This window comes from Styela clava, chromosome 1 (genome assembly GCF_964204865.1).
Source record: "Styela clava chromosome 1, kaStyClav1.hap1.2, whole genome shotgun sequence".
Classification (NCBI taxonomy): domain Eukaryota; kingdom Metazoa; phylum Chordata; class Ascidiacea; order Stolidobranchia; family Styelidae; genus Styela; species Styela clava.
This window is the reverse complement of record NC_135250.1, coordinates 32,363,906-32,380,007: the sequence shown is the minus strand read 5'-3', so window position 1 is coordinate 32,380,007 and position 16,102 is coordinate 32,363,906. Positions and strand designations below refer to the sequence as shown.

Genomic DNA, 16,102 nt, shown 5'->3' with positions numbered 1-16,102 from the left:
TCACCTTTTGTTTTTGCCAGCATCACATGTCATTTAGCCCGTAAATACCTTCATGTCGGTTTTTGCTCTCCCTAAATCACAAATTTCCTTCAACGTAGTACTCTTGTGCCACGACAAATATTTTTTTCACTCGCAAAATCGGAAATTCCAACTTTGAAGCAGTCAGCGCAATTACTATCTCATTGAAAAAGCCATCTTTTTTGCGTATAATGGCTTTTCTGGCGCGTAAAATATTCAATCAATGACAACTACGAGATTCTAAAGTGTCCTTTTGTATAAATTTAATGGTGCTCTCAGAAGTATGTGCACCAATATGGCGGACACCGTGACGTAGCATGTGTACCGGGTTAGGGTTACGCCATAATTTTATTCCAATTTTCCTTATTTTACTCATATTACGGGATCGAGACTAGCTAATTGACTCCCTCAGTATTTGTACCTGAAATTATGGCCCAACCCCAAACTGCTACATATACTACGTTCCAGTATCCACCACCTTGGTGCACATACTTCTGGAGTACCAATTTAATTGTGTCTAACGTAACTCATGGTTGCGTCTTCTTGTGCCAAAATAAAAATTTTACTACGGTAGGCGATATGTGGACATAAAAATAAGATATAAACTGCCTAATGTATTCAGTTTTCATACAGACTTTTGCAATCCTGCCAACTCATTATCGCTGTTAGAAAAATCTTAAGATTAGATGAAAAATCTTGTGGAGTAGCCTAAAATTTTATTTTCACTTGTTAAAAATAATGACATTTTAAATGAATAATGAATTCTCTGTAATTCTGTAAGTAATCAATCCATGACCGATACGTGCATGTTTAAACTGTCTTGCTATAATAATTTAATGATCTTCAATAGGGCCCGACCGATTCTGCCTTTTTAAACCGATACCGATAGTTTACTAAAACTAGGCCGAAGATCTGATAGCGATGTTTTCTCACATAAAAAGATGGCTACAAGTAACAAGCAACACTCTGATAATTTTCTTTGCAAAAGAAATGAAATCTATACCAGAATGTTCAACTCGTGCAATGACGACGAAAAATTACATAAAAAAATTTAGAGGTTTTTAAAATTGGGTTTCGAAAACTGTTGAGTGTTGACAGTTGAAAATTGCACATACTCTCAATACTTCATTTACTCAATTCCTATGAATTCGGTTTCAATAAGGCATGCAAAGCCTGTAGGTGCTATTTTAATCCCATTATCATTAGTCTTAACTCTGGAGGTTTTTTGTGTAATTTTCAGAAAAATGATTAACAACCATTAATAAGATTGAATTGTTGCCCAAGAACTTTTATATTGCATTTAAGAAGGTTTCGAATTCGGAGCTAGGGATGACATTATTATTTGATGATCGTATTGTTACTGTTGCCATCAAAATGCAAGAGTACAATTATTTGTCATAGCAATAGACCAGTGCTCTTCAACCTTTTTGTTATTGTGAAACCCCTAATATAATTTTTCGTTTTTTTTGGAACCCCAATTAACAGAATTAAAAGAAAACACGAAATACTCGTAACACAAAAAGCTGAACAACAACTTTGTTTTGTAGTATATATATACTCTCTCTAGCCTCGAGCAATATCTACATACTTTGAACATCATGTAACTATGGTGCAACAATAGCGTTCTTGTTAGTTGCATAACAATGACTAAAGTGACGGAACAACCGAAAATATTTCTGTTTTGTCTATTAACTGCACTGTGACTAAACCTCCTGTTTAACGAACTAGCCTACTTGGAGTGTGAATAAAACACGGTGGTCTAAGAATATTTAAAAAGACACATTAACATGCTGAAGAAAGAAATAATTTCTCCTGGAAATTTCTCCTGGGTAAAAAACGCAGAACCTCGAAAGAACCCTATAAACTAACGGAACCCCACTGCATGTATTGCGGAACCCTAGGGTTCCGCGGAACCCCTGTTGAAGAGCACTGTAATAGACGTATAATACGAAGTATTGCCATCATAGGAAAATACAAATTCCATTGAAAGCATATACTGCCATCATGAGGATTCCCCCACAGCTCAACAGCTTCAAATATATTCTATTTATAGAACTAGCATTTTCAGCCGAAACTAAATTGCCTTTTTTCCATTGTGTACTCTTTCAAAAACGTCATTATCAGTAATTACCTTCCAGTTATGGCCATACATGAAATGGATAATTAGACGGCAATCGCAACGGCAAAATTTGTGAAAAACAAGGCCGATATATTGGACGGCCGATATATCGTTCAGGCCCTAGTCTTCAATTTAACCTGCAGTTACGTCGACAAAATAAAATAAATAAGCGGTTAGCAAAATGCAAGTTTTCCTAAAATTTCAAAAGGGGAAGTCCCCACCCTGACCCCCCCATGGCTGCACCACAGGGCGGCGAAATGCTAAATACAAATAAAGAGTGAATCCGTGACGCAAATTTTTTAATTGAAAAGTGGCAGAATACAATACTAGAAATAAAAACCGAAAATAATTCAGGTTTTGTTGTAGTGAACAATCCTATTTCATAAAACACAGGTTCACAGAATTCAAACATGTGCAATCCTATGACTATTGACTATATACTATATATCTCTGTATTTTATGATAATTTATTTTCGACAGCATTATCTAACTTGTAATTTATTGAATTCAAACCTTTTTCAGGGAACCATGCAAGAAAATTCATCAATTACTTCAACAACAGGACCTGGGAGCAAACCAAAGTTAACATCACAGAAAATTACAAAGAAGCAAAACTGAATGAACCAGACTTTGAGGTGAATCCTCAAATAAGAAAAGTACCAGGCTTCTACCGTGGAGAAATGGCCCCCAAAGTTACGGAATTTAAAGTTGAGATGGAATTTACCGTTAAAAAAAGTAACATTGGTGAACCTATTTCTCTGAATGTGCTTGTGGGACATTTGAGCAACAAAGAATACAGATACATCGCCATACTGGGTCAAGCGGGCAGTGGGAAGTCGACAATCATGAAACGTCTTGCTCGAAGTCTTCTAGTTGCCAACAAATTAGTCGAACAAGCTCAAATAAGTGAAGGATTAAGAATTCGGCTATTCGGTAGTACAGGACGTCGCTTCAAGTTTATTCATCACTTGAATATCAAAGATATCCCGTTTTTACAAGGAAACAAAGCAGAAGAAGCCATAAGTCCATGTGAATTACTTTTTGGAAAATTAGCTTTTGGACTCGCAACACAAGATGTGGGAGAAGGTTACGAATGGCTGCAAGAAAATCAATCAATGTGTATTCTTTTCCTTGACGGCCTGGATCAGGCAACTTGGAATCTCCTTGGAAAGTACAATAAGATGAAGTATACCGATAAATCGAGCACAGCAACAATCATGTGGAATCTCATAACAGGCAATCTCTTTCCCAGACTGACGATCGTGATTTCTTCCCGGGAGCACAGAATAGCACCCCTTCCTTTAGAATTGAGGCCTCAATTCATAACTGCCCTTGCTGGTTTCACTCGAGACGAAATCGAGAGGTTGTTCATTGCAGTTGTCGGGGACGACGGTGAAAAAACTCTGGAAAAATTAACAAGGCAGTCACCCGCACTCATTCCATTATCATCTGTTCCACTTTTCCTAATATTCAATGCAATCGTTTGTAAGTTCAACCCAGAGAAACTACCAGGTACTATGACAGAGGTAATGCTACGAATCCTTCACATCTTCATGCGATCCGATCACACACATGAAAGGAAACGGATTGAAGAAATACTTCCAAACTTGATGGAAATGTCCTTCGAAGGCACAAAAAAGAAACGAGTCATTTTCACGACTAAGGATCTCACAAAATTTCAACTTCAATCCGATGAAGTTCGTGACATTATCATCAAGGTACCTGGGAAAAACATGTTCAACCAACATCTCATGGAGGGAGACCATCTGATGTTCTTCAGCCATCAAGTCCTTCAAGAAGTTTTATCCGCTCTCTATATTTCAAACATGGATTCTACTACGTTTCGCAAATTTATCGAAACTGAGTTCCAAGATGATCATTGGGCAGTTGTTCGCCATCTATTGGGTGGAATTATTCTGAATCCTGATATTGAAAGTAGTCTCATAACAAACTTTTCTCCTGGTAAGTTAAATGTATTGTTATGTCCAGTGGCGCAGCCAGGGGGTCGAAACCCCCCCCTTTTGGATTTTTTTGAAAACAGAAAAAGTCGCCGATAACGCGTGCAATTGCTTTCTGCTAAAATCGCCGTATGTTTTCATCAAGGCGGCGTGTTATTTAGGCCGTAATCGCCTTCTCGTTGGTATTTATTCTCTCTAAATCACAAATTTGTGCCACGGGAACAATTATAATTATTTTATTTTTGTACTCGCACGGAATTGTGAAAACTGAAAAAGCGTGCAATTGCCTTCTGCTAAAATCGCCGATTGTTTTCATCAGTGTGTTATTTAGGCCGTAAACGCCTTTACGTCGGTATTTATTCTCTCTAAATCGCAAATTTGTGCCTCGATAAACATGATGATTATTTTTTTTTTTGTACTTTGCAAGGAATTGTGAATTCGGTGAGAGTTATTATGCGTTCATCGGCGGCGAGGTTCTAAACACAAATGAAGGAGTAAACCCGCGATCTAAATTTGACTGAAAATCGACAATACAAAATACTGATAACAAAACCGTAAACAATAGGCTATAAGATTAGTTGAGTCCCGCGACAGTCTAAAAACGCTTTTCTAGTCTAAAAACGCTTTTTAAAATTCGCAAAATTTCGTGTGCCCACGGCACACATTATGTTTCCTCGCTGTTTAGGAACATATCGCCATTAAAATCGAAACACGGTTAATTGTGGGTGGGATCCATTACTTTACAATTGTCGTCGAAAATTTTGGCGTTATCATTAAACAAGGTTGAAAACGCGATTTTTTCCGTTAGTGATGATATATAAGATAATTAATCTGAAGTATATCCATCAATTTTTATTCTACTGAAATAAATTTTACTCCATGAGAATTTACAATAGATTTACGTATTTTTCGAAAGCTTTTATCTTTGAAAATAATCGGAATGGCAGCATTGCGATTGAACGGAGTCAATGTTACAAGCTCAAATTTGTCGAATTTGCAAAATAGAAAAAATACGGATCAAAACAATATATAATAGGGCAGTTTACCACACATTTTTATGCGGAATTCCGTGGTGTTTTAGAGTGGCTCTTGTTTTGTCGGCGCTACCGCAGGATAAATTGAAGACAATTAAATTAATAAATCAGGACATTTTAAATATGCACTTATCGGTCATGGATAGGTTACCTTGCGCAAGAGAAAAATCATTTTTCGTTAGAAAAGTCGGCTCTTCTAACAAGTGACGTAATCGCGGCGACTGTTCGGCGTGGATTTCGAGGCGGTGAATTTGTATTTTTTATTTACTGTTATACTTTATATTTATTTAGTATTTTCATTGTATGAAGTAAAATTGTACTAAACGTGATATTATATCAGATATCGAGATTTTACTAACGGCGATAACGAGGTAACAAGATTGCAAAAATACGTATCAAAATTAAATATATCAGGCAGCTTATCTCATTGTTTTATGTCCACGGCAGTAATGTTTTTATTTTGACGTAGAAAGTCGAGACCGCGAGTTGCGTTGGGGACAATAAAATTAATATATACGTAAGGACATTTTAGAATCTCGTAGTTGTCATGAATTGAATATTTTACGCGACAGAAGCTGAAAAGGCGGCTCTATTAACGAGCGCGTGATCGCGGTAACTGTTACAGACGGCATTAGTAATTTCCGATTTTGAACCCCCCCCCCCCCCCCCCCTTTTAAAAATCCTGGCTGCGCGCCTGGTTATGTCTTTCATACCATGTTTGAATTTGTTCGACATCTAGACTTTCATGGCTTTGAAAAAAGTAGACAAGACTGATTTATTGGATAATCCCAAAGCATGTGAATCAAGATGGCGGACACCGGAACGTAGTATGTGTATCAAGTTAGGGCTAGGCCATAATTAAATTTCAATTTTACTTATTTTAGTTCTATTACGAGTTCGGGGACTAGCCAAGTGACTTCACTAGTATTTGTACCTGAAATTATGGCCTAACCCTAACCTGGTACACATACTACGTTCCAGTGTCTGCCATCTTGGTTCACATACTTTGGGGATACCAATTATTGTGTATTGAACTGGCGGAGAATCAGACCTGTGGTTATGCTATTTGTACTGCTCTACGACTATGGCCAACTTAGTATTCCGTTTGCCCCAAATAAGTCCCACAGTATTGAAACTCCCATCTTTTACATCAGCTTAAAGATCATGTTAGCCTTTCTCAAACTAAAAATATTTTTACTTAACAGATGCCAGACAAGATGAGAAGAAAAAAATTCTGAGAGAATTTCTATCATCTCAGTCACATGAAGAAATGGAATCATATCAGAAGTTGGAGCTGTATGGAACATTATATGAAGCTAACGACACCGATCTTATTCAATCCTGCATCAGGGAGATTGATTTTGGGAAAGAATCCTTCACTACAGCAGGAATGCATGTAATGTCATCAGATATACGACGCTGCAACCACCTAACTCGGGTTCGTCTATTCCACTGCAATCTCAATGCTGAACTGGTTCATATCCTGAAGTCAAATTTAGAAGGTTCCTGTTTGAAGGTAAACTTAATATTGGAAATTGATGAAAGTATTTCTATTCAAGACAACTAATTGTTCCAACTCGTATCAAAGAAATTAGTCTAGCTCAGGTGGTTCTATGTTCTGCCTCAGTGGTTCCCAAAGTTTTCTTGAGTACCTCCCTTCGTCCATTTTGAAACTCTTCATTCCTCCCTGCCTATGTATGAAAACTACTTTATTTATTCAATCTTCGATGGATCCTCTTATAGTGTCATGTCCTATAGCGTTCATCCGTTTTGTGGCCCATTAACTTTCAGTTTTGTGGCTCATTAACTTTCAGTTTTGTGGCTCATTAACTTTCAGTTTTGTAGCCCATTAACTTTCCGTTTTGTGGCCCATTAACTTTCAGTTTTGTGGGGGAATTGGCTCTGTTCATTCAGCGATTGCAGTATGCACGAGTCACATTTCAAAACCACATCTGCACCCTGACCAAGTTCACTTTGTTTTCCATCGCCACCATGGTACCAGTGTTAACTCTGAGCGAATTATGAATGCGAAAGTGCTTCGCAGTCGAAAATAAAAGTGCTAAAGTGCATTTTAAAAGTAAGGTGCCCTAGCTTTTATTTTAACTTCTTTAAAACAACATAGATACTCGAAGGAGCGCTCTTTCTGTTAATATTGCAAATTAAATAGGAGTCTTTCCGTTAACAGATTTTTGTTTAAATCCTTGTTTAAAACGAGCAAATTCATCAGTAACAAAATGAAACCTGCTAATCATGCCTGTCGCGAACTAAACTTTCGTGCAATCAATGGGTGCCTATACGCGTGAACAGCAAAGGCTATCTTTCACATTTGTGTTACTCCTTCCATCTAACAGACAACGATTGAAACACGCAAGCTGGAATCCATATTAGTTACGGGGTAGATCATTTGTACAAAGCCAGTGCAAAATAACATCCCCCACCAACACCCAAATAAAAATAGTAATTATCCAATTAGGGTTAGCAATGCAGATTGCGCTGAATATTCAACTTTTTAATTTATCCCTATCCCTAACCCTAATCGGATAATTATTAATTTGTCACTTTAAATCACTTTGAAAGTCGCCACCCGCTGTTCTAAGACAGTTTTTTTCAACTTTTTTCGAGCCAAGGCACACTTTTTTCATTGAGAAAATACTGCCGCACACCACCAGCTGAAAATGTGGGGAAAAGACCTGATGTTCACAATATAAGTGTTAAATTCTTAATATGAGCTTTCTTGAAGAAACATTGAAGAAAGATGCTGAATTGGACATCTTGAATAGTGATCAAATAAAAACAAACATAGCGGCAAATCGCCACCTGCTGCTGTCACCTTCTGGTATAGAACAGTACTACATGATTACTCTGCCGGGCGCTACACCGCATAAACATACAAATTGGAAAATTTCCCACGGCACCCCTGACGATAGTTTACGCCACACCGGTGTGCCGCGGCACCCCGGTTGAAAAACACTGTTCTATGAGATATGTTGACTTACATGGCCTCTGAAACATTATGCGAGATTCCTTGGAAAATCCTCCCCTGTTTCATGAGCTAGCTTCACCTATTTTCTCATTTATATTCAAATATTTCAGAGCTTATGCAAAGACATTTCATTTTTAAATGTGGATTTGCCTCAGTTCAAATCGGTTAGAAAATATCATGTAGTCCAGTAATTCTCAACCTTTTTCAGTTCGCGGACCGGTAAAATTTCAAAACAAATTTCGCGGACCGGCGGACCTTCAAAATTAACCAAAAATGTCATAAACACAAAACATAATCAAAAGAATGCAATTACGGCAAAAGTAGGCGGTGCAAAAAAATTCAATTTAATGAGAAATTTGATGCTGTTGACGCTTCATTGCGTCGTTTCCGTTTGAAAGAATTTTAGCGCAGACTTGGCACATGGGAAGAGGTACTTTTTCGCTGCTGGGAGTTGAAGTAGCAGTCTCTTCATCTGTCCTGTCAACACCACTAACTTGGTTTCCACCGCTGGGTTTCTTTTGAAAGAACGGGATAACACTTTGTTGATTTTTTGTCTCCATTTTACTATCAAACCTCTCTGAATTATAGGTAATTATTACTGTAAATTACGGAACGTGCGAACTGCGAGGTTCTCAATTAGGTACCGTACTGTGTGCAGGGATTCGTTCAAAAAGAATTGTTTTAAAAGTAGTATGTGAACCAAGATGGTGGACACCGGACGTAGTATGTGTATCAGGTTAGGGCTAGGCCATAATTTCATTCCAATTTCCCCTATTTTTGTTCTATTATGAGTTCGGGGACTAGCCAAGTGACTCCGGTAGTATTTGTACCTGAAATTATAGCCTAACCCTAACCTGGTGGACATACCACGTTCTAGTGTACGCCATCTTGGTTCTCATACTTCGGAAGTTCTGATATTTTTTGTATTAATCAATTAAATAGGTTAAAGAAAAATGGATGCAAAAACATGCCAAGCGCTTCTTATTCGCAATAAATCCTTTGAAACGCCACAAATATCGATGAAGACCCATACACGCCTTCTCAAGCTTTAGTTCAATGCGTCCGCAAAAGTGGTTGGCGCAGGAAGATGCAACCGATAAGCCATTACGTGAACGACTCTACGACAAGAACCACCCTGCGAAAATTGAAATACGACCGAATAAATGAGTTTGTAGAACTTTGAAAAACTCCATCACTTTAACATTAAGAACAAAGTATGCTAAGTATACATTAGGATTAACCGAATAGTTTTAACCGTAATAATGCCTTTATTTTATGAGAAAAATGTCAATACAGAAACTCAAATCCCTATTATGGGGTGATAACAGATTAGTTTTGACATCATTGCATCAGAGGGGTCTTACAATTAGCATAGCCTGTTTATCGTTTAAATCAGGTTGCCGCCGATGTAACTATATTCTTCATTATCGTACCGCACCTTGGTTTGCCGAAGGCTGCCCTTGATTGAATAAGTTTCATGATCAAAACGTCTCTATGGTATTTCGGATATATCGACACCTCAAAACCAAACAGTGCTATGTCCACTTTTCCAAAAAATGACATTTTTCAATTGCTGATTTTCCTGGACCTAGCTCTACATTTTGGTGTGTTTGCCTCATCTCTAGGTGTTCTAGATCTCAAGACAGCTATGGACATAACCCTGCTTTTTTAGGGCATTTGAGAACTAGACAGAGCTGTGTCTACTATAGTGGACTTAGCTCTGGATAACTGCATTGTAAGTTGGGGCTAAGTCAGTTTTTTGGACATAGCTCCTCTCAAAAAATATAATACAAAGCGCTAAGTCCATACCAGCCTCTATAATAACATAATAAAGTGTCCCTAAGTCTAATAAAATTGTTTCTGGTCCAGAAAATTGAGAGCCAAAAAGGGTTAAGTCAAAAAAAAAAAACCAAAAAAAAATTGTGGCAGAGCACAAATTTTTTTATACCATCTAAATATGGCCTTCATTGTAACTTTGGTGAACCATAAAAACCAGACATCCCCGATGTAAGGTATTAGAGAAATAAACAAAAAAAAACGTTTTTTGCGTTTTTCTCAAAACTAGAAAAATGGACTTAGCCCAATTTGGATTTCATGCGTCGATATATTCATGTTAAAATCGTATGGCTTTGGTATCGATCCAAACTTGGCAATATATGTACGCAATAGAAGTGAAAGTTAAAGCAAGAATTTTGACTTACATTTTTGAAAATATAATTTCGGCAACTTATGCGTCTGCCAGAACGCAACGTTGTGGAGTAGTTTCACGAGGATGCAAAGGGTATTTCAATGAAAAATACAGAAAAAACAAATGATTAAAACAAGCCCTTGTTTTAAAACAGGATGTTTTTTTAGAATTGATAAAAAACATAACCCTAACTGTGTGCTATCAAACTTCTCCGTTATGACGTTAGCCACTATTATGAGGTCATAGACTTTACGAACATCCAGCCGTTTAGGGTTTGAAATGGGTAGAGGCAGGGATGGCCAATACCGAATAGTTCACTATTTCGAATACTTCGAAAATAAAATCAAGTAATAGAAGCCTATCTAAGTGTATGAAGGAATTTCCATACAATAGAAAATGGAATAACTGCTATCTATAACCTGGCTATATAACCAGGCATTTCATGTTTGGAGATTATTGCAGTATATATTTTATATACTATGAAATAATATCGGTCAGTTTACCGCACATTTTATGTCCATAGATTGTCGATACAACCATGAGTGACGTTGAACAAAATTAAATTAATACGGTATGACATTTTAAATGCTGGTATCGGTCACGGATTGAATTATTTTGCGCAACAAAAAATCATCCTTGTACGATACTTTCAACTATCGCTATCAAAATTATTTGCCAGAAAGCGGGTAAAAGTATTTTTCCTAAAAAATCGTCTTGTTTTTTCGACTTGCAATTGCAACTATTCATTTGACATCGTAACAATTACGACCATAAATAATTGTCAAATTTTTGACGTAATGGAAATGAATGTGTGAATAAAAGCCTCGTACACGAATGTCGGCAATGTCCACTCACGCAAACGTGCAAATGTGTCGCAACACGCACGGTCGTACAGAATATAAACAATCAAAGTGACGATTCTATTTCATCGTCATTACAATACGTGAGAAAGCGTAAAGTGTCGTTTGAAGATTCCGGTAAAACGAAACACCGTGTTTACGGCAAAAAGTGGCTACCATTCGAAATTATTCGAAAATCAGCCGAAAAGGTATTTGGATACTTTGCTATTCGAATAAATTCGAATATTCGATTCGTTTTGAACAACCCAGGGTAGAGGACTTCTCACCAAGTCCGGTTGTTAGACGAATACCGATACTGCGAATCAATAAGAGTAAAAAAAATCATAAAACTAACGGACATGCCGTCAATACTTCGTATTTTGCAATTCGCTTATAATATATATATTAATATTGGAAAAATATTTGGCGGACCGACATCAAGTTTGCCGCGGACCGGCGGTTGAGAACCACTGATATAGTGACAAATTTTTTAGTAATGAATACCATGTACTTTCAGCATTTATAAATAGCATTCTCTCTAATGCTGCAAACCTGGTATAAAATATTCGCATCTCATGGCCGAGTGCGACTTTTCCATATATTACAATTACGCTAATAGGAACACATGTAAACCAAACACAACGAGGATGATTATCGAAAAACATGAATATAAAAAGTAAATGATGATATGATAGTGGTTCCCAAATAATTTGGAATGTGTCGCGAAATATCGATCCATTTGATAAATAATTTTTATTCGACCTCGTGAAGCGTTGAAATCATTAAAATTAACGTCGAACGAGAAGCGCATAAATAGCGCATTATACCCTTTGATACTAAGTTGTGAAATACAAAAAAAAGCTATAAAAAAACATTAAATTATCATTAATGTGAGAGCGCCAAAAACACACAGTCCATACTGAGGCAACTGCAATTTATGTGGCCGCACTTGGAAAGGCGCATTAATTAATGGTGTAAAATAAATTTAACGACTATCAATTATAATCAAGCATGTCAGAGTGTTTATTTTCTGCGGGTAAGACTCGTAAAAAATTCATCTTTCGCGATATAACTTTGTATTTTCAAAACGGGGTGTCAGAAAAAGTAAAATTTGATATAAATAAAACTCAAACAATGTTTTATTTTAAATGTAACAAAACGCATATTTGCAATATACCTTTGTATTTCCAAAAACGGGGCGTCGAGAAAAGTATTAAGCTAATAATATTTTATCTAACGTCTAACGTCTGGTACACATCATTTCCCGGGAGAACTCTAAGCCTGCAAAAAGTCATTTAATTTAATATAGAGAATGTTTCACCTATTCCAAAATCGCCGAGGGTATCGCCAATTCAGTAAAAGTACTAGTACCCATCCTATTTGTCAACTTCATACTTGCATGAAAATATTTGTAAACTTCGAATTTTTGTCCCTTAAAATCGAAAAAAGTGCGATTTTGCAGTCCCTAAAAAAACTGTTCCCAATAAATGCGCTAATAGTGAACACTTCCTGGTATACAGAATAATCATAGAAAATATCAATGATCCCTGCTCTTCCCCATATTTGGAACCGCAGTGATGAGCCTTACTTTTATATATTGTCTGATATATTGACCTTTTTTCAAATTCTTAGGATTTTTGCTTTTGCTAGCGATTTCGATTGTTTTCTTTACATTTTCACCATGTTAAATATTCTTACAGTTCTTATTTATTTCAGTTGGATAAACTAGATGTCAGTGAAAACATGGATCTTGGAACTGCTGGTTGGGCTGAAGTTGGATTAGTTGTTACACAATGTCAGGTGAAGGTATTCAAGGCTCATTATTGCAATCTGACAGCAGAAGGAATGAAAGCATTCAATGAAAACACTGGCAATGCGAAGGTGAGTTGAAATCTTTGAGAGTAAAAAGTAACCATCATAAATGCGTAATTATAAATTGAAAAATCTGCAGAAATTGGAGTTGTTAGGGCAGTACATCCAGCTATTGTAGTATGCACGAGTCCATCAGTTGAATTATGACCTACGCGGGACTCGATTGTGGTATAGGGCTTGTTAACTCTAAGCCAGTGGTTCTCAATCTTTTTTCTTGCGTTGCGCAAAAATTTTGTGGCCCATTAACTTTCAGTTTTGTGGCCCATTAACTTTTAAATCTCAATCTGTTTGCTCAGAACAAGGCTCTGTACATCCAGTGATTGTAGTATGCACAAGTCCATCTGTTGAATCATGACCTACTGGGGACTTAAGATTCGACTTGGATTTGGGAGATTTGTGTATTGGTACGTACTTGAGATGTATCTGCAATATCGGCCATTTTTCCGGTATCACCTAAATGAAAGGTATTCATCAGCCAAACTAACTTGGCTGATTTCGCTACACAAATTTTATATAATAATTTAGAAAGATATGAGAAAAAATATCAATCGAATACTATTTTCCAATGTCTAAAATACAAAATATGGCGCTATGACAGCACAAAATCTTTCGCACGTCACTCAATGTAATAGTTTAACACAGTGGTTCCCAGAGTCAAAATTAAAAACAGAAAAATATTTGAAGGCGGGGCAGGGGAGTGCCCACAACGAGTCTATACTAGAGATGTACCGTTACCACTTTTGTCGTCGATACAGATCCGATACCAGCTAAAAACGCCGATACTGATACGCCGATACTACAAAAAGGCCGATATTCCGATACCGATACTATGTAATTATTACTTAATTAGGGGTGGTGAGTAGGGCAGACGGGTTAAAACAATGGTCTTTGAGCGTTGTTCTTAGTACACATTATTTCAGATCGAAAAACAAGATATATCATATAATATGAAATTACTGTTCGGTGTTTGCTTTAACTGATTAAGATACATTGTATAGTAACGCTAGTAATCTCGGTGTTCAATTAGAAAACTCATAAGCCGGGATGTCCAATTTGAATTTATTGTTAATATCGCGACCTTCGAATATCGTTATTCGTGTTTAAAAGAATATCGAATATCACCCACACATTCTAGCGTTGCCGTCCTACGTTCAAATTAAAAGCATTTCACATTATATTTTGTTTCGTGACTAATCGAAATCGTCGACGCAATAAGTCAAAGCCAACATGAAAGAATATCAATCAGCACAGACAAAAGGAAGGCCTACCTATAACCGTCGAGGATGTTTTTTTACTTTACTATTTTACAATATTTTACAATTGCTATCATATATTTTGAGACTGTCTAGGGCTAGGCGGTCATGTCAATATATCTATGAGGTAATTGTGTAGGTAAACAAAATTAAAATTAATTCCTGCGTAGAGGAATAACTGTGTCGGAATTTATCGATGTCGACGGACTAAATGACACTCGTACTTGACGACAAACAGAATTTATACCCTTGCCAAAAGTCCATGTGCCGTTAATAAGGACCCCAATTCCACTGTATGATTTAAAACTGGGCGCCTAGTTGCTTTTTTTATGTGCTGTGTTGATATATTTCTTTATTATTATTATGTAATATTAAAAATGTCAATATAAAAATTTGATAACGAAAATAGCCAAATTAGTTGAGCTAGTTTGGCTGATAAATAGCTAAATACACATGAATTCTATTCTCTCGCGGTGGGGACATGTATGGCTCATGGATCACGATCTCTCCAGACAAAAAATTAATTAAAAAAGTAGTATTCCAACTAATCTTTTAAAACATTCTGGACCATATCAATAAGGTAAATATATCGGAAATATCGGCCTTACTCTAACCGATACCGATACATGGCCGATACCGAAAAAATGGCCGATATTGCCGATACCGATACATCGGTACATCTCTAGTCTATACCAGATATACTCATGTTTAAAATGTGATAATGATGTAACAATTGATGGTATCTAGAACGAAAAATAAAAAACTTCAACTCTATAATCATAAGCACTTTTTTTCTTCAAGTCCTCCTCATCGGCGATCTTCATGTTTCCAAGTCGGTTTTTGCACCGTACCTACTTAATGTATTCCAGCATCCATCAGTTTTTCTTTCTAAGGAACGCTCGTAAAAAGGTTGCCAAAAAGCTTATAATTTCAATTATTTGGTAAGATTTCTGTCCATTTCAAAACCACATCTGCACCCTGACCAAGTTCACTTTGTTTTCCATCGCCACCCTGGTACCAGTGTTATCTCTGAGCGAATTATGAATGCGAAAGTGCTTCGCAGTCGAAAATAAAAGTGCGAAAGTGCATTTTAAAAGTAAGGTGCCCTAGCTTTTATTTTAACTTCTTTAGACAACATAGATACTCAAAGGAGCGCTCCTTCTGTTAATATTGCAAATTAAATAGGAGTCTTTCCGTTAACAGAGTTTCGTTTAAATCCTTGTTTAAAACGAGCAAATTCATCAGTACCAAAATGACACCTGCTAAGCACGCCTGTAGCGAACTAAACTTTTGTGCAATCAATGGGTGCTAATTCGTGTGAACAGCAAAGGCTACTTTCACATTTGTGTTACTCCTTCTATCTAATAGACAACGATTGATACACGCAAGCTGGAATCCATATTAGTTACGGGTAGATCATTTGTACAAAGCCAGTGCAAAATAACATCCCCCACCAACACCCGAATAAAAATAGTAATTATCCAATTAGGGTTAGGAATGCAGATTGCGCTGATTATTCAACTTTTTAATTTATCCCTGACCCTAATTGGATAATTATTAATTTGTTACTTTAAATCACTTTGAAAGCCGCCACCCGCTGTTCTAAGACAGTGTTTTTCAACTTTTTTCGAGCCAAGGCACACTTTATTCATTGAGAGAATACTGCGGCACACCACCAGCTGAAAATGTGGGGAAAAGACCTGATGTTCACAATATAAGTGTTAAATTGTTAATATGAACTTTCTTGAAGAAACATTGAAGAAAGATGCTGAATTGGACATCTTGAATAGTGATCAAATAAAAACAAACATAGCGGCAAATCGCCACCTGCTGCTGTC

At 36.8% G+C, this 16,102-nt stretch overlaps 2 protein-coding genes across 2 annotated transcripts in view; both read left to right on the top strand.

Moving 5' to 3' along the window:
- LOC120341408 (uncharacterized) overlaps window positions 1-16,102 on the top strand; it is a 112,394-nt gene that overhangs the window by 8,517 nt on the left and 87,775 nt on the right. The window lies entirely within an intron of this gene.
- Window positions 1-16,102, top strand: part of LOC120333023 (uncharacterized) — a 163,780-nt gene that overhangs the window by 114,089 nt on the left and 33,589 nt on the right. The window contains exon 17 of the mRNA XM_078113619.1: window positions 12,856-13,020. Within this exon, the coding sequence (XP_077969745.1) occupies window positions 12,856-13,020 (165 nt within the window). The remainder of the gene's footprint in view (window positions 1-12,855; window positions 13,021-16,102) is intronic.